Source organism: Diadema antillarum, unplaced genomic scaffold (genome assembly GCF_040938485.1).
Source record: "Diadema antillarum isolate AM-2024a unplaced genomic scaffold, OU_Dant_1.0 scf00000032, whole genome shotgun sequence".
Taxonomy (NCBI): domain Eukaryota; kingdom Metazoa; phylum Echinodermata; class Echinoidea; order Diadematoida; family Diadematidae; genus Diadema; species Diadema antillarum.
The window spans coordinates 1,971,123-1,998,164 of record NW_027270921.1 but is presented as its reverse complement, the minus strand read 5'-3'; the positions used below and the strand labels follow the sequence as shown (position 1 = coordinate 1,998,164).

The 27,042-nt window shown below is 39.1% G+C and overlaps 1 protein-coding gene across 1 annotated transcript; it reads left to right on the top strand.

Annotated features, from left to right (window-relative positions):
• The first annotated feature begins 18,140 nt into the window (after window positions 1–18,140).
• On the top strand, window positions 18,141–19,061 carry LOC139742320 (heparan sulfate glucosamine 3-O-sulfotransferase 3B1-like). Its single transcript, XM_071652900.1, has one exon. The coding sequence runs from the start codon at window positions 18,141–18,143 to the stop codon at window positions 19,059–19,061; it is 921 nt and encodes a 306-aa protein (XP_071509001.1).
• Window positions 19,062–27,042: the final 7,981 nt, after the last annotated feature.

The following is a 27,042-nucleotide window of genomic DNA, read 5'->3' as shown; positions in this document are numbered from 1 at the left end:
CAGTTTAATTTCGTCTTCTAAAAAGAAATCGAACACAAGATACACGAGGTACTTGCCCTCCCTCCACCTCTCCACAAAAAACAAGTAGACATTCGATGTTCTGAATCGGAAAGGAGACAAGTTGGAATGAGGGCAATATGGAGGATGTTTTACGCAATCATAAAGCCCTTCTCTGCCTGGGAAATTGGCCAGAGTGAACGATGCTGTGGGGGTTTGTGTGCGAATAATCACTTAAAGCACACGAAGGGTTAAAATGAAGTAATGTCTTTGACTGCTTGAAAGAGGAAACACCACAAGTTTACGAAGAATGCTTTGTGTGGCAGTAGATCCCTGGCAGTACTTTGAAGTTTCAAGTTTCTTTATTTCACCAAAGCATGGAACATATTAAAAAACAATACATACATCAATATTCGGATACGATTACAAACATATCAATAATACAGTGAAAAGGAAAAAAATACAACAGAAATAGATTGACAATTACACATACATACACAGGTTTAACAGATATGCTCAACTCGTTCAATAGCGGTACGTATCATGTAACGCCATGGTCAAAAAAAAAATTGGAAAATTTACAATAATCAAGAGAGGATTGCATAGTTAGATTTTGAATGAGGTATACGTTTCAGCAACAAATTTCATCAGATTTGCATTCGAATCAATGAAAATGCGTTTAAGTACAAGCGATTTCGGTCACTGCCCTACTCATGGTTCATTCTAATTCTCTGAACATTCAATTTCGTTTCATGTCATTCTTTTTAGATTTTATTTCATTCAATTTAGAAAGAAGTTCATTCAGTTTAGCTACTAAAAGTTTGCATTCAGTTTCGCGCCAGCTGGATAGACGGTCAATGTCGTCCAAAGTACCAACTTCAATTTCATTTATATAAACGCAACTTCGCACTTTGAACGTCCGAATTCAGTCATCATAGATAAATCTGTACACGTTTCTATACCTTACGAGTCTATCCGTTTCCGTTCTTTTAAATTGGAAAAAATATGATTTCATTTTCATTTAAAAGTTTCATTTTAATCATTTAATTTTGGTTGTCGTGTTGTCAGAGAGAGTGACATGTGTGAATTTGTAGGTCTGGAAATCTGTTAAATTCAGCCTTTTTTTGGAAGCATCATACTTTTCATGATGAAAATCCTGCCTTTTTAATGTGCAAAGGTTTATATAGGTGGATTATTTTTACATCTGGACCCACATGAACTGTGATATTTTAAGGTGAATTTTTTGGTATGTGCTGTGAGGGAATACAAATCTTCACAGAGGTCCCACCTACTTCATCCTGCGTATGGAACTGCATGTCTTCATAGTACATGTATGCTGAGCTGCCAACCCAGAGTGAACAAGTGGATCTACACATCAAGTTTAAGTTCCTACCAGCAAGCATCAAGAACCAGATATCATCCCCCATGGCTCTCAGATGTGTTCAAGCAATGTTGATTTTCTTCTCCTGTACCCGGTGGTGATGTATTTTTGCTGCTTCTACCATTCTTTCTTATTATTACTCCAGTGGTGAACCAGATATTGCATAATTTGTACAACATGGAGGTAAAGAGGTCACATCCCCTCTTTTTTGCATTGTTCAGTGCATTTTATGTGCTCCATATGGTGAGCAATGGCTGTTGTAACACCTGTATGCAAGCAACTTCATTCAGAATGTCAAATATTGACAGCTCTTCAGCTATCTACATGACTGTGCACCAAAGACCAAAGATTCTTCATACAAACCTGAGCTTTCTTGCTTTCCGCTCAACATCAATGAGTCATCTTGCCATTCTTCTACTTCTTGGTGGCCAAGTGGAAACAAATCCTGGCCCTTCTACAGTGCAAGAGTATCCATGTACTGTTTGTGGTAACGAGGTATGTGAAACTGATCAAGCAATTCTATGTGATGTCTGTGACCAATGGTGTCACATTACTTGTGTTGGGATCTCTTCACACTCCTATCAACGCCTTGTAAATCAGTCAAAAAGTTTTGCATGGAGCTGTTTCCAGTGTGGCTCCATGAACGTCACGCCATGTATATCATTACAAGGATTTGATCTCTCCGATGAAAATGTGTTCTCCCCCCTGCGTGATCTGGATCAAGATGCAGCTGATGTTTCCAACACCCAGTCTAACTTCCCATTGACTTCCACGCCCAAAGGTAGTCCAAACAGGAAAACCTCCACCCCTAAGCCATGCTTTTCATCCCCAAGACCTTCACGTCCTGCCAAAATCAAGAGAAAGGTCTTGAAAGCGATGGCGTTGAACTGTAACGGTCTTAAGGGGAGCTCAAAAAGAGCTAACTTTCTAGCAGCCATTACACACCATGCACCTGATATCATCTTGGGATGTGAATCTAAGATTAATGAAGATATTTCTTCTTACTCAATCTTCCCCGATGACTACATAGTTTTCCGAAAGGACAGAAACCAGCATGGTGGTGGTGTTTTCATTGCTATCAAAAACTCAATTACAGCCAGTGGATGTCCTCAATTTACTACTAACTGTGAATCCCAATGGTGTTCTATAGAGATGGAAGGTTCAAAACCACTCATCTTTGGTTGCTATTACTGCCCACCAAACAATCGTCCGGCTAGTGTTGATGGCCTTGCTGAGTCCCTGTCCTTACTGATGAGCAGTTGTCGTAAACACCCAAATGTCATCATAGCTGGGGATTTCAACCATCCAGACATAAACTGGGACACGCAGTCTACAACAAATCCTGCTACTGCTGCTACGCATCAGAAGTTATTGGATGTACTACTGAGTAATTCCTTGTTTCAGATGGTGAAAGATGTTACTCGCCCTTCTTCAGGGAACACCCTCGATCTGATAGTCACGTCTAACCCCGCTCTTATTGATGATGTTAAAGTACACCCTGGCATCTCGGACCATCACATCCTGACATTCAACATCTCATCTAGGCCAAAGTACCAATCAAAACCTCCAAGAAAAATCCACCTTTTCAACAAAGTTGACCTTGACGAACTCAAGCAAGCTGCTGCAGAATTTTCAACTCACTTCCTTCAGTCTGACCCTGAAAACAGAGATGTGGAAACAAACTGGACAATCATCGCAAACTTCCTGACGAGATGTCTGACGGAACTCGTGCCATCGAAGATGACCAAAGGTAAGCGACATCTACCATGGATCACCCCAGCAATTAAACGGCAGATGAGAAAGAGGGACCGCCTCTTCAAGAGTGCCCTTCGTCAGAATAGTACAGCCACATGGGGGAAGTTCCGAGAGTTTAGAAATCAAGTGGCAAAAACTGTGCACAAGGCCCACCGTGACTATGTAAATGACATAATCGGGACCAGTCTGGCAGACAACCCCAAAGCTTTTTGGTCATACGTCAAAAGCTGCAGATCTGAGCACATCGGAATACCATCTCTTCGTACTACATCCAAGTTGTGTGCCACAGCTACTGAAAAAGCAGAGGCTTTGAACGATTATTTTCATGAGATGTTTTCAAGTGAAAATACTGAACAGAACCCATCTAAAGGCCACTCTGATTATGCATCGATAGGTCACCTGCACTTTCACAGGACTGGAGTGGAGAAGCAACTAAAGCAATTAAACCCCTCCAAGGCCAGCGGGCCAGACGAGATCCCACCCAGACTCCTGCAGCTTATTGCACATGAGATAGCCCCAGCTCTGTCATTCCTATACCAACAGAGCTACAATGATGGTATAGTTCCATCACAATGGAGACAGGCCCTCGTAGCTCCTGTACACAAGTCTGGTGACAAGAGCGAGACCTCAAACTACCGGCCTATTTCACTAACCTGCATTTGTTGCAAGGTAATGGAACATATTGTCCTTAGCCAAGTTTCAAAGCATCTTGCATCCTGTAACATCCTCTCAGATGCACAGCATGGCTTCCGCCGAGGACTCTCCACCACCACTCAGCTCACATCTACACTACATGACTGGTCCTCCACCATCCAGAAGCGTAGCCAGGTTGATGCTGTTTTCTTGGATTTCCAGAAGGCCTTCGATCGGGTGCCCCATCAACGTCTGTGTACCAAGCTTCGCTATTATGGCATAACGGGGGACACACTAAACTGGATTATGTCATTTCTCACCAACAGACAGCAAGCTGTGGTTGTTGATGGTTCCAAGTCCACATGGAAGAATGTCACGTCTGGAGTGCCCAAGGCTCAGTACTAGGACCAACTCTTTTTCTCCTCTTCATAAAAAATGACATACAAGATAATATCCAGTCTAATATCCGCCTCTTTGCTGATGACTGTGTCATTTACAGAGAAATAAATGCAATCTCAGACCATCACATACTACAACAAGACCTCCTGCAATTATCCACGTGGTCTTCAACTTGGCTTATGAGCTTCAATGTGAAGAAATGTGCCGTCCTATCTATCACCCGGAAACGTAATCCCTCCGTTTTCCAGTATCATCTCCACAATGTCCATATACCTAAGGCACAGGAATACAAGTACCTGGGAGTGACAATCACTCATGACTTGAGCTGGAACAAACATTGCCAGAACATCAGACACAGAGCAAGCAAGACATTAGGGCTTCTCCGCAGAACATTATCCCCATGCACGAAGGAAGTAAAGGCCAGAGCCTATACTGCACTTGTCCGGCCCCAACTAGAATATGCATCAGAGGCCTGGAACCCACACACAGCTACAATGGTAAACTCTCTTGAGCAGGTGCAGAAAACTGCTGCTCGGTTTGTACATGGAGACTACAGGTATTCAACATCTTCCTCAACGCTGGTCTCGGCTCTTGGTTGGGATAGTCTCCACACACGACGCCTCCTTGCACAGTGCACCCTCTTTCATAAGATACACTACTGTCAACTTCTACGTTTACCACATGTGATTTTCCCAGCTACCTACATAGGAAGGCATGATCATAAGCTCAAGTACATAATCCCAATCGCGACCATAGATGTGTTTAAATTTTCCTTTTTTCCCCGAGCTGTTAGAACCTGGAACCATCTGCCAGGACCTGTGGTCACAATTACCAACCCATTAACATTCAGAGAGGCTGCTCTTCCAGTCATCCGAGTGATGCAGCCTCCTGTTGGGTCACACATGCTCTAAGAAAAGATGCATGTTTTTTTTTTTACTAGCACTATGCACCGTCACTTTTATTGTACATTAGTGACATTTAAAATCATCCTGTTCACCATGTCACCTCTCACTGACGCACGACACTTCTACCATCCCGGGATAGTTTCAAGGAACTGCTGAAAGGGATTACTACTTCAAGGTTCAAGGTTCAAGATTTGATTTTAATTGTATGAATTTCTTTCCTGTTATCCTTTCTTCCTCTTTCAACTGAGCTCTTAACAGTGGCTGGAACATTTACGGAACATGTACATACTGTGAGTTGTTTGTTTCTTTTTCCATCAAAGAAGATGCCTAGATAGCCCATACATGTATATGCAGCTGCACTAATCTAGTTGGTCTTCCATGGGGTTAAGTTGGATGTGAGACGGGATCACTTCGCCTGGCTATGCACCCTGTAGCTCTTTTCAATGATTGAGTGAAGCTCGATCTTTTACGTGCATGAGTTGTGACTCTCCCTACACGGGACCTCAATTTTACCAGGGAGGTGTTTGAAAAGGAGAGACAACTCTTTGTAATTCATGCATACACATGTTTTGGTACAAAGCGTTACAATGGGATGTCAAGCATTCCACTATATGCTTTGAAGTCATGCGCTGCACCGCTCTAGTTGCAAGGCGAAGCTCGGAGACGAAGAACGCATTTCACCTTTCACTGAATTACAAGCTTTATTCCCTCGTAAAATTTTAAATGAAATACTCGAATTGATTGAGAGTAGTTTAGGAAAGAATTCGATATCATAAACATGTATTTTTAGTTTCTTCGTAATGCACAAATTGAAACGAAATGAAAATTAGGCCATCTTTAAAACCTAATATTTTTCTATAATGCGCACATTTCCGCATGTTAGTTTTCTATCCTTTAATCTGGGATATTTTGATCTTACAAATAAAGTACTCCGCTAAAGCGTGCACCAGCGTGCTTTCAAACTATTTGCTGTTAACATTGCCAGTTTTACACTGCATTTTGATTCACCGCTCCAATTCAAGGTACACAAATTCATTGTTGCCATCACATTGAAAGAGAGAGAGAGCGAAATGCAGTAGGGGCAAGTATTTTTAGATGTGAGAGCGCTAGTCCCGATTATTGATGCTCTCTTTTGTCAAAGCACCTGATTTCCACCTGTAGTTATGCGCATAACTTCTCGGCGGTGCCGCGCATGAATTCAAAGGAGAGCAGGAGTTGTCTCTCCTTTTCTTACACCTCCCTGATTTTACTGCCCTATCCGAGGGTCAGAGTACTTTGCATCTTACTTAACAAGAGGGGGGGGGGCAGTATGATTACGCACAACATTTCTCAGAGAGATATACTCGGAATCGAACCCAGGTCCTTTGGATTTTGTAGCAGACGCGCTACCGACTGAGCCAAATCACTGCTTAGCAAGTGCCTTGCCTATTTAATAATGATAGAAGTGCCGACAACGGAACCATTTACACTACTTTATGCCAATGAGTGACCAAGTAATGTTGCGTGTGTCACCCATTTGAAACAGAAATTAATCAGCCCAATGAAATCAGAGAAGACTCCAGAAGTCGAAGCCTCACATCAGCCTCGTCATAAAGAGACATCACAATGAAGGAAAGCTTTCGGTAGCATCAATTGATCAAGGGACACTGTGATTTTCTAAAAGAAGAGATTACCGGTAGCACAAACAACTTTTGCATGACAATAGCAGGGTATATACCCCAATCTCGGATGCGGCGGCCAATCTTGAGCGACAGCGTGCATTAAAATGGAAGGCGCCATGCCTATGGGCTTCTGTCAACAAATCAGGTATAGCTGCCATACCATACACTTACACCTAACTGTTTTCTCTCCCTCCACCCTCCCCCCCCCCTCTCTCTCTCTCTCTCTCTCTCTCTCTTCCTGACAAAGCTGTAATCACTGCAGCATAACGAAGGCGTCGCATAAGACGTTCTACTGGGTCAATGGTTCAGCAAGCGAGTTGACCCGTTTGTATCAGAGGCGACTGTTGTTGACAATAACCACGATGCATGTCGCTATGGCGTGACATTTTCTCTGCAATAGAACACGAGTGGCCCTCCATTTCTAATACTTCGTCAAATTTTGATAGTTCTCTGGCAACATCTTTTCTTAGTCTACCTTATCTCGACTGATTGGATCACGTTCCCGGTGGGAATACGGCCCAGGTGGGAACACGGCCCCGGTAGAAACACGGCCCATGTCGGTAAGTCTTCAGTTGTTGCCTAAAATGCCCGTACAGTGTTTTGCTAATTTCAAGCTTGGGTAATACAGCAATCTGGAATATGCGAGACGCTTGAATCTAAGCCCAGTTGGTATACTTTCGTTCTATTGAGGCGTTTTAATGTGTTCATCATGAATCATCATATTAACACGAACGCTAGGCAGGGAAAGCAAGGGAGAACTATTACTGTAACTTTATTATCATCATTATTACTAGTAGTATATAGTAGTATCATCATTATGACTGTTATTTTTCTTACAATTACTGTTATTATCAATATCATTATTATCATTAGTAGTAGTAATAGTAATAGTAGTAGTAGTAGTAGTAGAAGTAGCATTTTTTCCGCATTTTCAAAACAATTAGAGTGAATGATCAAACAAAACAAGCTTAGTATCAGGTACAAGAAGTCAGGCTTTCCCTGTTGTGCTTCCCTATCAAGTTGCCGGGCTGGAAAAAGCCATCAAAATTTAGCTCCAGTCAACGCTTTCTCACGCATTCATGACATACAATGCGGACGAAACCTGCATTAACAAGCAGCGAGGTGTGCCGGTGTAATTATCTCCAGAAATCCGTGCCTCTTCTTCTCTAAAATGGTCTTTTACGCTCTTGTAACTTTTACGGAAAATCGTGGTAAACTTTCGCGTAGAGAAAATGCATTGTACCAAACAAGAAGGATTATTCTTACAAGGCATTGTTAGACCTGTGTTGGTTGACTTGTTTGCGAACAGTAATAGTCACCGCCTGAATAATCAAGTTGCGAAGTCTAACACAACGTTCGGGTTAACACGTGTCAAGTTTCGTCTGAAATGTCTTCCTGAAATACATTCAGTTTGGAAAAAAAAATGTAATATTTGGCCATGTTAAAATTGGCCTTTTTTGATGCTTAACATCACCTCAGTTACCAATGGTAGAACACGCTCATGATATACTAATTACATCAATTAACAGGATAGTTTGTGTGTACACAATAATCTCGGAACTGAGGGATTCAACCAGTGTATTTTATTTGTTGGAATTGTCATTAATGTATTACATACAAAAAGTTTAACTCTTGATTCACATGCAATTTGATTTAGTATTTGTTCACGTCGTAGAAAGCTTCTCCTAATCATCATTATATTAAGCATGTGTTGCAATAGGTTTTTTTTCTTCGATTAAATGCCAATATACCAACTTTGATAATGACTTGTATGACTTTTCTTCACGCACTGTAATGTATGTTGTATGTTGTCTTTTTCGGGGTTTTAGGGTTTTTTGCAAGTTGAGAACGAACAGAGTAGAAACTTTGCCAAAACACATTATAGTGAGTGTTTGTAGGCCTTTAGTGTATAATGTAAGTGGGATACAAAACACACTTTAATTAAATGATGCAAAGAACATAATAAAGCAGGAGAAAGTAATGTTTTTCTTTTCACAGATTGTATACCCGCTGTGTTAAGCAAAGATTCTAATCAACATACTTTTTTATAATTGATGATTTTCATTTTCATTTCCCCCTTTCATCTTCGTTTAGATGGATGAACGAGAAAAAAATATGCAGAAGAGAATGAAGAAAAAGGTGAAGTATTGCGCGATGGTTATAGCTGGCGTTGTTGTCTGCATGCTGTTAATTTCACCTCATAGTGACAGACAACCTTTGCCTGATCGCTCGACGAGTCAGTCCAACAACACCACGGACCAGCATGAGGGTTCAGCCATTACTCGCAACGACGAAGCGCTGACAGAAGAGTCGAACTTGTTATTTCGAAAAGGACAGCAAAAAACGAATAGTACTATCCAAAGGAGGCTAAACCAGCACCCGTGGAACAATGATGAAAGGAGTGTACATCAGAGGACTCATTCTAGAAGCCCAGCTGAAAGGCTCAGACCAAGGTACAGCCTCCGTCCTGGGGACTGCAAAGCATGGACACCGGGGTCAAAGGAGTTTCGGGAGATGGGTTGCCAACAGAGATTGCCACGGGCTATGATCGTCGGCGTCAAGAAGTGTGGCACATCCATGCTGCGTCAGTACGTAGCATATCACCCCGCAGTCAGCATGGCATCTGGAGAGACACCCTATCCAGGGTGGTACAGCCTTTCTTGGAGGGACGTGGATGCTTGGCGCCGAGAGATGAGGTTCTCCACTCCGGCTCAGCTTACCATGACGGAAGCTCCGGGCTACCTAACCTTTCCGCAGGAAAGTATGCGACGTCTGAAGGCCTATCTCCACCCAAACACAAAGGTAATTGTCATCATCCGGGACCCTGTTGATCGCGCCATCTCCGATTACGTTCACTGGATGACCGTCCTGAAGAGCCAGGGTGTCGTTCACTTTCCAGTGTCGGCTGGTGATAGAATTCGTTTGGCGGGGGAGGCTTTCTTCATGAGAGAGACGTTCCAGAAGACAGTCATTAATGCCGAAACGGGTGTCGTCAAGGAGTTTGCAAAAATCATATCTTTTGGCCGTTACATCGAGGGTCTACGTAAACTGACAAAGGTCTATGGTCGGGACCACGTGCTAATCATTGACGGGGAAGCATTTGTTAAAGATCCCTTTCCTGTCATGCGGCAGATGGAACGGTTCCTTGGTTTGCCGGCATTTTTTCAAAGCGAGCATTTCTATTTAAATAGCGAGACGGGATTTTACTGCCCGGCCATCCCGCTTGGGTCAGAACCAGTGTGTCCAGATCCGCATGTGAAGGGCCGGCTACATCCGGTCATAGACAACCGTACGCTCGCAATTCTGAGAACTTACTATAAACCTTTCAACCAACAATTGACAGAGGAGTTTAAGGTATCATTTCCATGGCTCTAACTCATTTTGAAATATTTGGTTTTTTAAAAACGCCTGAGTATCTAACCTTATTTATGTTTGTGTTCGCTTTGCCGTAGACATAGCTGAACCGTTATAAAACAAAAATAATTGTGATTATTCACATGTTTTTCTTTGACTTAGGATATTCACTGAAACCGTTTCTGATTCTGATTCTTCATGCATAACTTTACGAACAGCTTTCTGAAACAGGGCTCTGGTCCCACATTGTCAGTCAGAGTCTACTCTACAACTGCACATGCATTTTTCTTGCTTTAAGAGAGTTCCTACCCTGTAGTAGTTTTTAGATTTCTCAAAGCGTCGTCTTGTTTTTTTTTTTTTTCAGGCTGGCTGTCAGCGGTGACGAAGAGATCAAACAAGTCAAAGCAGAAAAAAAAAACATCTAAGTGCTGTTATGACACTTTCGATAGAAACAGGGGAATGAAAGTTATTAATCAGCGATCGATGAAAGTCTATGTGTAATATGCCAATGGTTCAAGCTAACAGGTTTAAGAGCGGAAGTTCCGATTTGTTATAATGATTAAAACAGGATGTGTTTGTTTTTGAGGGATGCAAAGAGAAAATACCACAGGTGCATTTTGAGCCTTTCTTGATCGGGATTCGATGCCATCGTCTACCGATAATTATGATGCATGTTTATTGATTAGATTAGACAAAATTGCCTTTAATGATAAAATATACAAAATAAAAGGCAAAATCGTCGAGAAATTATGTGAGAACGTGAAAATCAGAGATCTATATTGTGAAATTGTTTCAAACTGTATGCTGATTTTATCACTTTCCAAACTAATTACTGCGAATGAAACGGGCATCTGGATATGGTATAAGGCTTGTATTGTTATTTATGAATTAAAACGTCAGATCAGAGTCCAAACATAATACATCCTCACCAGTGATTATGATGTTATTTCATCAATCTTTGCGCACCTTATAATTAGGGATCCGCGCGCCCTTACCGTTATGCATCGCTCACCTTAAATAATTATAATAATGATAATCATTGACAGTGCTTATATAGCGCATAACACAAAGTGATAATGTCCCTATGCGCTCAAGAAATAAAAAATGAAAAGATTATACAAAAACATACAATTCCACTCACAGTGATGGTACCGAGCTTCATGTTTGCTTACACTGTAAACGAATGCGTTTTCAAAGCAGACTTGAATCTATTTATAATTATCAGTAATTTGTATTTTTTATTTATCTATTTATCTATTTATATCAGTAAATTTAAAGAAGAGATGGCGAAAATTTATTACCATCATAAAATTTTATCTTCTTTGGAGTGACAGGACATTATGCGATGAGAGATGAATAAATTGTATTTCTATCTGTGCAATGAGGCAGATCCAGTTTGGCACATACACTGTAACATTTTTTTTTTTACCCCGTCACTTGTTTCGTAGCGACGTAATGCATGAGACTGTCTGACGTAACATTTTGTTGAATTCATGTTCAAACAAAGAATGACTTTGCATAGACCACGTGACTAAAGAAGCCTCTCGATAAACGGTCGGGGGAAACACAATTTCGTATATGCATTGTATGCATGAAGAAGCAAACTACAATTGTATTTCCTATTATCACTGCCAAATAATGGGTTTTAATGAACACTTCGCTGCTGCCAGTTGGATGTGCTGGCATGAGTAAGCAATATGTCCAAGATGTTTATCTTTAAACCAGCATGTCTGTTATCACAAAGGACCTCTTTCTTTTCCTGCTCATGTGCAAAGTGGAACTACGAATAATCTTATTCTGTGAGTGTCCTCATCACATCCGGATCAGCCCCTCCCCCATAATCAAGTTTGTCGTCTGGCTAAGTTCGAGTTTAAGTTCAAATTTTATTCAATCTCCAACACATAATCCATGTCACATAAATCATGTAAAATGTAAATGTAAATAAGAGGAAAGAAATGTCAACATGCTTTCATGACAGATACAGAAGTAAAACATCTATTGGAGTACAAACATCTGGTATAGAACGTCATGAGTAATTCTGCCTGTTGAGCTCTCATCAGACATTTTCTTTCCCAACTTTTTTTTTTTTTTAGGGGGGGGGGGGGGGTCGAGGGATCTGTTTCTCTGTCTACCATTCTTTTACTGTCTCTTGGCTTCTCATTCTCTCCCGCTCTCTTTCTATCGGGCTGTCTCCACTGAGGAATACCAATTGACGGGATTAATATCTCCACCACTATTAAAAGTGTAGGTCCTCAACCACCAAAATTTCACCACATCTCAAATAGTTTGTCTTACACACACACACACACACACACACACACACAAATATATATATATATATATATATATATATATATATATATGTATATATATATATATATGTATGTATATATATATATATATATATATATATATATATACATATATATATATATATATATATATATATATATGTATATACAAGAAAGAGTCTCAGGTACGCCATGGATCCAAAGAGAAGTTTTTTATTACAAGTTTTTATTACAAGTTTTTTTTTATTACAAGTTTTTTTTAAGAGAAGTTTTTTTTTTATTTTTCCTACATATATATGTATGTATGTAAAAAAAAAAATATATATATATATATACACACTCACACACTCACGCACAGACAAATAATTATCTGGTTTTCATGACGATTCCCTTGTGGTGGGTACGAATCTTAATGTTCTCTCCTTTTGCTCTCCATAGCAATTTTGATCATGCTTTGACTCTCATGGAGACACGTAAGCTGTAATGTAAGGATTAAAACTTTTGGTTTCAGAAAATTGAAAGCTCTTGTTGGAGGTTGGGGAGATATTTCCCAAGTACTTGAATGAGTAATGTTCGTTATACCGAAGGTTCGTTGATGCGAAAATGAAATAGGGTTCGTTATTTCGAAGGTTCATTATTTCAAAATACATATCATTGCCTAGATATGTCTAGATGTTCGTTAATCCGAAAATAAGATAGGGTTTGTTAATCCGAACATATTAGGCGTCATTCGGAAGAATCGTTATCCGCAAAAGAAATAAGGTTCGTTACCCAAAGATGAAAAGAAGTTCCGTACCAGCGAACCTTTAGACTAACGAACTTTTTTTATTTAGGGATTAACGTGCCTTCAAAATAATAATAGTAATAATAATAATAATACTAGTGATGATAATAATGATAATAAAAATGTCTTATTTATCCAAAATAACGAACCCGATTTCATATTCGGATTGGATTAATGTACCCTATTTCTTATTGGATCAAGGAACTTCTAGAACAGCAAACTATAACCATTTGAATAGGAGTCGCTGAACCAGCATCATTTAACAACGCATTTTTTTTATCACTTGTGTTTTTCTGTATACAGTGTCTTTCATGAATGAATTACAATATTTTTATGAAATAAAGGTCCTACATTTATCAAATTCTCTGGTTAATTGCAAAGTTTGCTTGTGTTATGCTTTACTTTTAGATTTTTCGTACGAAAAAAGAATGTTTCTTTGCTTTTCTCTTCTTCTCCTCATTCCTTTATCTTTTAGATACAATTTTTAAGATAACCCCTACTTAAACATGACATTTGTGTGCACATGTGTATGTGTGTGTATGTGTGTGTGTGCATCATATACGAATGTAATGTATGCATCATGTTCAAATACGATTTATTTGAATCACGTAAAGTGTCAAAATTCAGAGACACGTACTTATTACAATACTGAGAGAAAATCCTTGCAATTGACATGGGTGGATATTTCGTAACTCCTTGAATTTATCCACCACACAGATTTCAACCAGGAGTTCTTGAGAACCATGAAACATCGTTCCAACTATTCAAATATCAAAATCATGGCTTTTAAGCAGTGCAAATTGATCTATTTGATCACTTATACATTATGTAATTACCCTTTTGTCGAACCCTTGTGACACGCTGGATTTAACTCCTCTCGTTTTGTTGGCCATGTAGTTCGTTGATATTACGGGCGGAAATACCGCTGTGAATCCGTAAAGCGAAAATGGATAACACGCTGTATACTTAAACAGGTGATCCTCAGTCCAATTACTGACCACTGCGAATATGCAAATATTGTTGTCCCCAAGATGTTTCTCTTCACTTAGGCTGGGGAAGAGAGAAAAAAAGAAAGAAAATGAGAACCGTATTTCACATTTCCTGGGTGATGAGAATGACTGATGTTCCTTTGGACAAGCGGAGCGAGAGCGGCTTTATTTTTATTGGTTATTATTCATCTTTATTTTGTTTGTTTATTCATATTGATTGTTTCACTATTTATCTTTTCATTTTTGAAGCGTCATGAGCACTGAAAGGTTAACCTGTGCGCTATGCAAGTAGCCGCTACATGTATTAGTATTATTATTATTATTATTATTATTATTATTATTATTATTATTATTATTACTATCATCATCATTATTATTATTATTTATTTATTTATTTGACTGTTTGTTTGTCTGTCTCTCTGTCTTTATGCAAAATGAATTAAAAAAAAAAGTTGTGAACGTATACTGGGATGACATACTCAGGAAGAGTTGATGATGACACAAAGAACAGATGATTACTCGGTACCGAACTGGATCACCATCTGGATCCAGGTTTTTCTTTCTTCTTTATCATTTTTATCATATTTATCACAATTATGAGCTTTGCCATCGTTAGTAGGGTGTAATCATGAACTCTAGATGGCGCACTTGCTTTTGCGACCCTTCGAGCCATTTGCGTTGTTGGCCAGACTGTGCGGCGGATTTGATGACGGCTGGTCTGTTTAGTAGAGAGGGTACGTTTTGATTGTCAAGAGATCTAATAATGCAAACTAGATTATGATATAGAAGTACGATACAGAGTGAAAATCACAGCATTGGTGAACATTAGCTGCTCGGGAGAAGTCTATGTTCTTCGAGTGCTCTTCTAGTAGAAGTTTTCATCGAATTGATTTACCAGTGTGATAATACAGAATTCATATAAATTTAAAACTAGATCTACACACTAAAAGAAAAAAGAAATCGTTACCCCCTGCTTGCCCTCCTGAAATACGGGAAATATCTACGATCTCATGCCATATTGCCCTCCTGAAATACGGGAAATATCTATGATCTGGTGCCATATTACGTTCGGCCTATACCACGACCTCATGGAATCATATTTATTGCACCAGACCGTTTGCACGTCTTTCATGAAAAAAAGTGCAATAATAGTATCCCTCCCTTATAATCGTTTTCATTTTGAAGTAACAGAACGGAGATGTAGTTGCAATAGTTATTCTACTACCGCACAGTTGATTGGAATGGCTCCCCTTCTCTCACAATCACAATATGGGACATAGATAATATGTACATGACCCTTCATTTACCTTCGAATGAAGTTTTTCGATCTTGACCGCAAACAAGGAATTGACCTTTGATCATCTGCGGGGAAAGGGCACATCAATATCTTATCATTGTAGGAATGTTCTGAAATCATTGGCCCTGTATAAATAACTTTGCTCTAACTAACAGGATACCTCAGGTTAAAAAAAAAAAAATCAGCAATTATTGCACAGCACAGCGATGATGTTTGAAGGAAATCGTACAATCCGTTCAAACATTATAAATTATTTAATTTTTTGTGCAGTCAATCTGGGCGCAAAGACTACAACACTTTGTGACGTAATGTACGAACAATTATGTGAAGAAAATCACACTAAACGACGAGGAATTCAACATTTTTTTTTTCACTAAGATCCTACTCATGATGCACCATCAAACATTTTTCTCATGTTACCGAGCATAAATTGGAGAGATGATTAATGATGACAATGATGATGATAATGATAACAATAATGATAATGATAATAATAATAATAATAATAATAATAATGACACAATACATTTACAAGGCGCTTAGTACAGATGTTTCTAAGCGCACAATTTAACGAAAAATTAATATGTAGTCCAAAATAATACAAAAATACAAATACAGAAATACTACACAAAAAAGAGATACAATGTATAAGTGCGATAGATAGATACTTCAAATCAAAATACGTGTGCACCCCCATCGAACGACCCACATGATAATGCACCAAAAAGCCTTAACCGCCTCGATATAACTTGTATATCGACGAAATCATATCAACTTCGAGACATTGTACGCCTCCACAGGTACAAACATACAGAGCTTGCTCTGTAAGACAAGAAGTACTAGTATAGTAGCTACCATATTAGCATCCCGCATGCTCGTCAGTCAGTGGTACAATGTCTGACAGGACAACAGTAAATCCTTTTAACAAACTTTGTGTTCACAGTTGCCATAGGCCCGTGCACAACGAGCAAATACTGACGCTATTGAATTGAATGAAGTGATAATATGGCGCCCCATCTCGTACTCTCTCCCCTCTCTCCCCTTCTCTCTCTAGTCTCCCCCATTTCAATCTCTCGTGTGTCGTTCCAGTTAATAGTCGTCTGTGTGATCACACTGATGGCAGTGTCATAACCGTTCCATATACACGGTTATAATCCTGAGCACCGTTGATTTCATGAAGACGAAAATTCATCAGTCGTCTGATAAGAATCGCGGTTTTGGTCAAGCTGACTGCGATTTTGATGGCGGGAACCAGAACTGAAAAAATACTGAAGCTTGGGAACCGCTTTACATGTTGTTAATACGTGTATATTAAATGCAGTCATTATGTGCAACTCATCATCGATCTTACAAATATCATCGAGGTACTCTCCCATTAAATAATACGCGTTGGATGAAGGTAAGTGATCTTTTATATATATATTTTTTTTTTTCAGAGAGAAAAATCAATCTTTTTCGAGAAATGAACAGCCGTGATAATCACATGCAGAATGACGTATTAAGAGTAAAGACACAAATTTAAATCACTGCATCTGCACTTAGTGTGCCTTAATTGAACGTTACCTTGATGAATCATAACTTACATCAATTGATGAAATCTTTGAAGGTTTCCATAGAACGTGGAACGTTGAGTGGTAGAAGGCTTAACGGTGCACCACGTATTCTTTCTTGGGTATGTATGTGGCCCTGAAAATGGCCTACCCACTCCCGACGTTTCGGCAAGCATGTTCTTCTTTTCAGTATCTTGTTTTCGATACAGCAGAGAAGGGTGTGGATTTACAAAGTGAAAATTCAATGTATTTTATTAACTAGTAGACAAAGGTTCAACATTTATCTTGGGCGACATCACTTAGAACGCTTATTTAGATTCATTCTGTTATGATTAGTGGTGACTTTCTTATTTTTGATTCGCCATCTCACAATGTGAAACATCAGATTTAGCCCAATGTAACGAAACGTGAAATATTGCAGAGTGGTATAACTCCTAATAATCAGCGACATCACAAAAGACATTTTGCAAATTCGGCAATTATTATGCATTTTAATTTCATTTCATTTTCAACAAAATTACTTATTACAGCGTAATATTTCACATATAAATAGCTATACGAAATCAATGCAGCATACCGTGTAAGGAAATACACAGTAGCCATAATAAATACATGTACTGTGACTTAACTGTACAGGGAAATATTCTTGGAAATGGAGGGGGAAGTTGCTGAAAAGCTTAACTTATAATTTGCAATCCCATCATGAACAAGAACTTAACTAAGCTTATATGTTAAGATTGCTATAACTATTGTGCCAAATCACTAATGACTATCGTGGTCACCAACATGCGCAGGACAAGAATGTAAGAGATGTGAATAATCTTTCCCCTTACTGATTTATTTGTATAAGTCTCCCTCTCTTTTCACCTTCTTGTCCTGCAGGACTGGATGTTTGAGATCTGATTCACACTTACACCAAAATCATACTGCATTGAATATGAAGACATCGGCGAAATGCAAGTACTGTTTTTCAGCGATATTTGGATTCGCCCTTTGCCTCCTACTTCTATGCATTACACCAACATCTAGATATGACAGTTGCGCAGTAGATCACTCTACAGGCCCTGCCCATGCCTCGGGGAGAGCAGTGCTAGCGCGACCAGATTCACTGCCCAAAACGAGCAAGAAACATTCGCCCTATACTATGTCCAATGTCGACTGCGATAAAATGAAAGTAAATTCGAAGCCATTCCGGACGGCAGGCTGTCGCCAGCAGCTGCCGATGGCCATGATCGTGGGCGTGAAGAAATGCGGCACGGGCACGCTCCGTGATTACATCGGGCTTCATCCGTCGGTGCGCATGGTGATCGGAGCAACGCGATTCCCGGGTTGGTTCGGCCTAACGTCGGGAGAGGTCGACGAATGGCGGCGTCAAATGAGGTACACAATTCGGTCTCAGTTGACCATGACTGAAAGCCCGGGTTATACCACCTGCTCCCAGGAATGCATGTTACGACTGAAACCGTATCTTCACCCAGATACCAAAGTCATCGCCATCATCCGCGAGCCCGTCGATCGTGCCATCTCGGATTACGTGCACTGGTTGGTCACTCTGAACAAGCAAGGACTCATTCAGCTGCCCATTTCGGCGAAAGACTCACTACGGGTATCCGGGAAAGGCCGGTTCATGAGAGCGACCTTCCGACAAACCGTACTTGATCCGGAAACCGGATCCGTTAAGGAGGGAGCGGCAGTCCTAAAGTTTGGTCGCTACATCGAAGGACTGCGAAAGCTGGTCACGGCTTATGGTCATGAAAACGTGCTAGTCTTGGACGGGACCGCGTTCGCTAAAGATCCCTTTCCAGTCATGAAACAGCTCGAGAGGTTTCTCAACTTGCCGAATTTTTTCACTCGAGATCACTTCTCGCGCAATCCTAAAACAGGATTTTACTGCGTAGCCGTACCCGCTGGCTCCAAACCGAAATGTGCTAATCCAAAAACCAAAGGACGCCCCCATCCACTTATTGACAACAACACACTCTCAATTTTACGAGATTATTTCAGACCTTACAACAAACAGCTAGTAGACGAGTTTCACCTATCATTTCCGTGGTTGTTTTTGTGAGACGATTTCGCAATTGACTACAGAGCGTCGATATTTACTTTGGGAAATCTTCTGTGAAATCTTTTTTTTTTTAATTGTCACAATATCAGCTACATAATTGATAACCATCGTGCTGGCTTTCCAGACATTCATTAACAGGCCAGAAACCCGTATCCTCCAGCTAATCCCCAGAAAATCCCCTGCAAATTATGCAAGCTGTAATTATGTCCCTGATCTTCATCCGAGCACCAGCAAATGATATTATTTATACATTTTATTTATCTATCTATCTGAGCGGGCTTTAATAAGCGCCATTACCGACGTTTACAAAAAATGGGATAAACTGCTGAGTTTGTTAGTTTTAGTTAAAAATAGAAATTGACTGTCATTTTCACTTGAAATAGTTTGTTCTCTCTCTTCCATATGTGTGCTACTCTCCTTAAAAATGTGTCAGTCCAAAATGCTCTGACATGACTGTTGTGTGTGCAACTGTGAGCACAAGATTTTCTTTTATTTTGGACAAATAATAACTTAGATATTTGAAGGGCATGTAGGGTGATATTATGCTTTAAAAAAACCAACTTAGACATGTTAGACTTTCTTTGAACAATTACAACATGATAGATTATTATCCTACTGCATGCCTTAATGTATTTTTTTGTTTGCGTGCTCGCATGGATTTTGTGTGATTAAGCAACATTAATGAGTGTTAAGTTGATCTATTCCGAGTGTAATCATTACGTTAGAGATACATGCTTGCAGATCTTTTTCTTTCTTTGCACGAAATTATTTGATTTTGATTTTATTTATGCAATTTTCAGCACGAAATGATTTTGAATGGTTGTAATGAAATTCCGGTTATAACGAAGTAACGATTTTGGCCCCAGTGTTATCCACTCTTCATATTTTCATTGTTATTTTTTTTCCGCTTATATAACGAAATATCGATATGACGAAAGAAAACTGCTGTTCCCGAGGACTTCGTTATAACAGGAGTGCACTGTTATTCATGAAAATGGTTATTTTGTGGTGTGTGTGTGTGTGTGTGTGTGTGTGTGTGTGTGAGTGTGTGTGAGAGTGGATGGATATCTGTGCTCATGACTGTGTGTGCTGAATTGCGTATTGCTCCCATTGAAAAGTGTGACATGTATGCCGGCATTTATGCTAACATGTTTTCTGATGCGAGGTTAAAAAAAAAAAATTTTTGTCTTTCTCTGCAGTCGTCTCGCTAAAAGATTTGCAAAAAAGAATCTTAAACATGAATTTTATTTTGTTGATAACTAACTATTTATCTGATTTTGTTATTTCAATTAATGCAGCTGATTGGATTTTTATACTGATGACAATTCAATGTAATGATTGAATTTTTGTGTGTATTTTTATGTTTTATCTGAGGACCTTGGTGGAAAAAAGGCTCATGCTGATCAAGCAATCTTGAATAAATTTGTTTCAATAAATAGATAAATGAAATGTGTGGTTTTTGTTCCTTTCTTTTTGAATTCTATATGCGAATTCACTCACGTACCGTATTGTTTATTTTTTACGTACAAAAATCTACCCAATGATATGCCTCTTTTGTATCCGGCGTTTGATGACAATACAGCGATTTGTTGTAGTCCGGGGATTTGTTGTAGTCCGCCCTCAACGGGTTATTTGGCATTTACTAAGACTGGTGGAGGGAGGCGGCGTGTCTTCCTCGTCAACATGTCGATCAACCCTATCAGGGAAGATTGCATATTATAATGAGCTTATTTATTCTATCAATTTGCAACTTCTGACATACAAATAAATTGCTTCCATGGTGTCTTCACTCGTGCTTTGACGACATTTAGAATAGTGTAATAATGAATTAAAGAGAGGAAAAATGTGAATTTTTGGTCTCGTCATTATTGTAAAACAAAGACGAAGTAGGGTTTGTGATTTCGAAGGTTCATCATTGCGCATTTTCTTTTCATTTTCGGCTTCGTCGAGCCTTGTTGAATTTTTGGATTAATGAACCTTCAATTTTTGGATCAATGATCCCTCAGTAACAAACATTACTTCACCTTCGAATAAACGGATAACATTACCAGCCTCGAGTATTAAACGTGTAACACCGAGAATATCAACTAATTTTTAGTTACAAAAAAAAAGTGATCCATAATCAACGTCCTGTTATTAGTCCCATTCACAAAATTTCTGTTGATATATCATGTCATTGCATTATTTTGTCAAATACCTGCGGTTTACGAAAAATATAAATGTATAGCCATTTTCACAATTTTCGGGGACACGAATGAGATATTATGATGAAAGTTTATCAAGTTTAGGTGAAAATAAAACAAATGTCTTGTCCGTTTAAGGCGTGCTGTCGTTTACTGTCCTCAAGACGTCGAAAATTCTGATTATGAATTTGAAATATCCTAAAATAATTCGCATATACATTGTAATGCGTTGTGCAGTGATCTGGACATTCAGTACAGCCTTGGCATGTCAGTTTGCTGGGCGTGTCAGCATATTGCCGATTTTGATAACTTCACGCGTGTGAATTTCATGTTTTAACTCAGTTGATGTGAGTGGTCAACTGAGGGCGCCATCCAATTAAGTCTCTCTATAGTAAAAAATCCCTCTCTGACACATTGCTAATTGAACCATTATTGGATCATCGATTCGGAAACGTTTGAATCCCATATAGAAAACGTATTATGCTTTACATATTGGTGGCAATGATGTGGTAGTATATACCTTTAGTGCCTTTATCTATTTTTCTTTTTGTAGTTTTATCGTTTCCACTGTAGTGTATACTTTCGGCATTCAGACGGGAAATCGTGGCTGACGGAACCGTGGAGGATAACATAGCCATAAATGCCTCAGGTTTAGTCCTCAGACTACCACGCGATTACATTCAGGGACCGCACTTCGTTAGGGTGGGATTTCACGGAGCACGCGAACGATTTGCGAAGGACGCGAATGGCAAAATCCAGCATTCGTATTTTGGTCTGCGAAAGATCGCCAAACGAACGTGAGGGTTCGGAAGCGTCGTCAATTGTTCGCGAACGTCGTTTTTACTTCGGCGAGAATATCAAAAAAGTTTGAAATTTTCTGCGAACCTTTTCCGCACACTTGGTCGTAATTTGCTCGTGAATTGTTCTCGAAAGTGTCTTTAAAGCCTCGTCATATGCGCAAGACCTTCGCAAGACACGCGCGATGTTCGCAAAATGTTCTAGGGTGGGATTTCACGGAGCACGCGAACGATTTGCGAAGGACGCGAATGACAAAAATCCAACATTCGGAAAAGTTTTTCTCCGAATGTTTTCCGACAATGAAGCCGAAAACTATTCTTGCGCAATTTGTGCGAAGTTTCCACGACGTATGTGCGAATGTCGTGTGTGTCATTGCTAAAGTACCGCATGTTACGTACACAAAGAACACGCGACGAAAATGCGAACAACGAAAAATGTTCAATAATCGTGGGAGAAAATGTACCAAGGAGAGGTGGAAGCTGTCTTGAGTTGATTTTTTTTTCTCTATTTCTCCTTTCTTTTTCTCTCATTTCTCTATGGTGTGCTTGCCTACATTTTTTTTTTCCTAGGACCTATCTCCACTAGTAAAGCATTTTTTTTTTGCAGTTCCTCCAACACATAATATCTATAGTTCAAATGAAATTTTACATACTTTAGATTAACTTTAAGTGTGTTCTGCGATTTTTTTGTATATCAAACATTTCTTTCTCTTTGCTAGTCTTTAATTTCTTTTGTTACTATAGTTGCTAATAATTGTTTGATGTTTAGATGTATGCTATGATTTTTATTTGTAGAAAAATGTATAGGTCATATATCCCCCAAACGTGCGCTAAACATTCGCGAGAATGTCTCAAAATGTACGCACAGTTTGCGATTGCGTCGTAAAATGATCGGAAAAACTTCGCAGATTTCGCGTAACATACGCGAGACATTCTCCAAATTTTCGGAGTCTGTTTGGGGTTTCACGAACATTTTGCGAACATCGCGCGTGTCTTGCGAAGGTCTTGCGCATATGACGAGGCTTTAAAGACACTTTCGAGAACAATTCACGAGCAAATCACGACCAAGTGTGCGGAAAAGGTTCGCAAAAATTTCAAACCTTTTTGAAATTCTCGCCGAAGTAAAAACGACATTCGCGAACAATTGACGACGCTTCCGAACCCTCACGTTCGTCTTGCGATCTTTTGCAGACTAAAATACGAATGCTGGATTTTGCAATTCGCGTCCTTCGCAAATCGTTCGCGTGCTCCGTGAAATTACACCCTTGCTGGTGGCCCTCGGCCCACCGATGGGTCGCGAAGCTCTTGCAGGAGGGCCACGATGTCGGTCAAACATAAAATTTAACAAAATTGGATGTGATCTAACTGGACAAAAAAAAATGTAGGAGCCAAAGTGGGTCTCGGGTTGAAAAAGGTTGAGAAGCAGGGCACCATGAGACGCGGTGTACTCCATGTCGCCATTGCTAGTAACCGATGAAGCGCCCTCACTTCGACACTCGTAGCATACTTTGAGAAGAGAGGATATTATGCTCCGAAGAGTTTTATCGTACTTCACGTCTGAGATTTTATCCATGCAGTGTGGAGTAACTTTGAGTGGCCCCAAATCACCAAATTATAGGTCATTCCTTGATATGATTTCACATTCGTAGGCCTACATATATTATTTCATCTCACAAGACAATTACATTTTCCATGAAATAAAAGCGTATTTTCCTTCGACTTGTTACTGACATAATGTGTTAAGGGTACTTACTTCCCTATGTTTTCAAAAGAGGCAGGTGAAGTGCACCTTTGTTGTGCTGGTAGCAAAATGATAATAATCTATCGTGTTAGATTTAATTTTATTTTCTGCATACCGTTGCCATCTCACTGTGACACAATGAAATGTTACATTCCATATTATGTTTGCGAACGTTTAAGCTTATTCCCCCTTTTTATAATTGTTATCATTATGTGTCACAATTATCCTTGTTGAAACTGCTATTTGATTTAACCTGTTCTCATGATGACATTCCTCAGTATTTTTCTCCCAATTCAAATATTGTTAAAACATGGAGTTGTTAGCAATTTTGTTTCCTTGCAGTTATTCTAAATTTTATGACAATAGTCGGTTTGTTATGTAAAAGATTCCTTCCACATACTATGAATGCGTGTGCATATATACTTTCTGCGTACTTTGCACCACATCCTTTGAACCTACATATACAACATAAAGCTAGGTAAAGCGTGAATTAATGGATCGTGGAGAATTAATGTATGGAGCAGTCTTCGTTTTGAAACATGCAGGTCTTTGCTGAATAAACATTTTTACATCGCGATTACATCGCGAAGTACATACATACTCCTCTAGCTACCAACACCTTGAACAATGTCCACAATATAGCGATTGAAACAAAAAAAAAGAAGAGAAAACTACTAAATAAGCAAAGAAAACTCATACGATTTGCTGGTCCTCAGTTATTGCAAATTACATTGCAGGGTTTACAAACAACATGATAATCCTACAAAAGGCTTCTTAAAGTCACGCAGATATGTCATATTATTTCTGCAATCAACATACCACGCGTTGTCTTAACGATGTGGTGTCATAATATTTAAAAACAAAACATTGTGCTGGTTTTGTATTATTCTTTTCTACAAAGATGTGATTTTGCAGTTATCTCTAACAAGCAGTTCAGTTATACTCGTCTTTGATGACGTCAAGTCCATAAAATATGCGCAACATGTTCAGGGAATGTCTTTATTTATTTATGAGTGTGCTGGTGTGTGTGTGTGTGTGTGTGTGTGTGTGTGTCTGTGTCTGTGTGTGTGTCTGTGTGTGTTTGTGTGTGTGTCTGTGTGTGTGTATATGTGTATATGTTATTATGTGTCGTTTTTTAAATCGTCTTATTTTGGGGGAAGGTAGAATGTCAGTGAAGAAAATGATGTCTATAGATCCAAATTTTAGATTAATTAAAAAATGTGATTGACGAAGAGTGCAAACACAATTAAGAGTTGATTCATGTCTATCGTCAGGTCCAGGTACCAAACAACGTCTTCAACAAGGATACTCATTGTGGAATTATAATCATTATCAAAGTTGTGACTATTATATGTGATTATCCCATAATGAGCATGCTGATTTTGCCACTAACTTCGGTAAGTAGCTTTGAACAAGGACTCTTCAACTGTAAATCCCTGGTTTAAAGAAAATGGAAGAAAAAAATGCCTTAATAAGTGGCGGCTCCTTAACTCTCTGTCTCTTTATCTGTAACTGTACTCGATGTGTACAGCCTAACCAACTCCAATTGCGCAGACGACCGAGCGTGGGAAACAAGCTGTTCAAAATTTTGGAGAACAAAAGATGCTAGATTTGCCCTCTATTCGCCTCACCGAGCATGCACCATATTATGTAAATAAAAAATCCTCAGGTAGGAAACATGTACGCAATTCTGCGTGAAGAACATCTTTGCGCACCTGTGTATGTGTGTGTGTCTGTGTGTGTCTGTGTGCACGCGCGTGTGTGTGCGTGTTTGGATGACTATGTGTCAGTTTGCGTGTTTATTTTGTTTTCATTTTTGGAAATATTTAGGTGGACTCTCTTAGGAGCGCCGCATTTTATACATCAAAACTTTGCAGACAAGACTCAAAGACATACACGCTAAGAATAAAAAAGTAGTAGATACATTTAAGTATAAGCATGGCTCGACACTAACTTTTTGGTTTGGTGGCCCGATGGGGCCACCAAAATCCTAAATTTCAAATTTTTGGTGGCCCAAGAGAAAAATTTGGTGTCCCGAAAAAACCCCAATAAAAAACATTAAAAGTCTTTTTTTTTTAATGAGTCAAATATTTAAGATTTATGATAGTAAGAATTAGAAGTTGGACATATCTACTCATAAATAAACTTCAACAAACTTGCAACACTCACTCTCAGACATTCATTCAGTCCTTTTCATCCATCCTTTGAACAAATTTAACTGCTAATTTCCGGCGCAAAAAGTTACGAATTTATTGACATACTTTTCAAAATATTTTGGTGGCCCGAGGCGGGCCACCAAATTTGCCCTTTTTGAAATTTGGTGGCCCGATTTTCATTTTTGGTGGCCCCGGGCCACCGTATATATGTACATATATGTATATATATATATATGTATATATATATATATATATATATATATATATATTTATTTATTTATTTATTTATCTATTCATTCATTTATTTATTTATTTACTTAATTCAACGACATTATGTGTATATGAAATATACTTTCACATCTTTTCGATGATGTTCTGTTCCCAAATTAAGTGTACGTATTCAAAAGCTTGTATTTTTTTCGTTATCATGAAAGTGCATAAATCAAATCATACAGGAATCAAATCAAGTCAAATCGATTAAAAACGTTCATTTGATTACAAGTGAATGTTAGAATTTATTTGTATGATAGCTGATGTATAATACGACTAAAAAAAAAAAAATCAGAATTACAAACATATTCGTTGACAGTATATTTTTGATAAAATAAAAAATGACCCTTTTAACCGCTTTCCACCTCAACTATAATCTATAAAAGGAAATTAAATATGTTTGTACGTAAAACCAGTATGATTTTCCTGATAAACATCGGTAACCGCAACGATGGCAATGATTAACTTACGCCTAGCTCCGAATAGCATCAGGGTTCTTACTCGGCGTAGTTTGTTGCCATGGTAACGTTCGGAAGATGACACTCCGAAACGACGCCATATCGATCTGGTACACAGGTACACCATACCTTAATGCCTGTCCTCCGAAGTCCTCGGCAAATATGAACAGTCGCAGTCTGACTAGACAGGCTTTCACTGCCACTAAAGATTAAATGCGCTCCCTCTCCCATCTTGAGCCAATGAACAAACCACAGCAGCTGTGACCACTGCAGCGTGTTTTAATGAACTGCGTGCGTGATAAAAGCTGTGATATCAAATTTTCAGATCACAGTATATCAATGCTGTGTGGCAGTGAATTGTACGCTTTATACACAG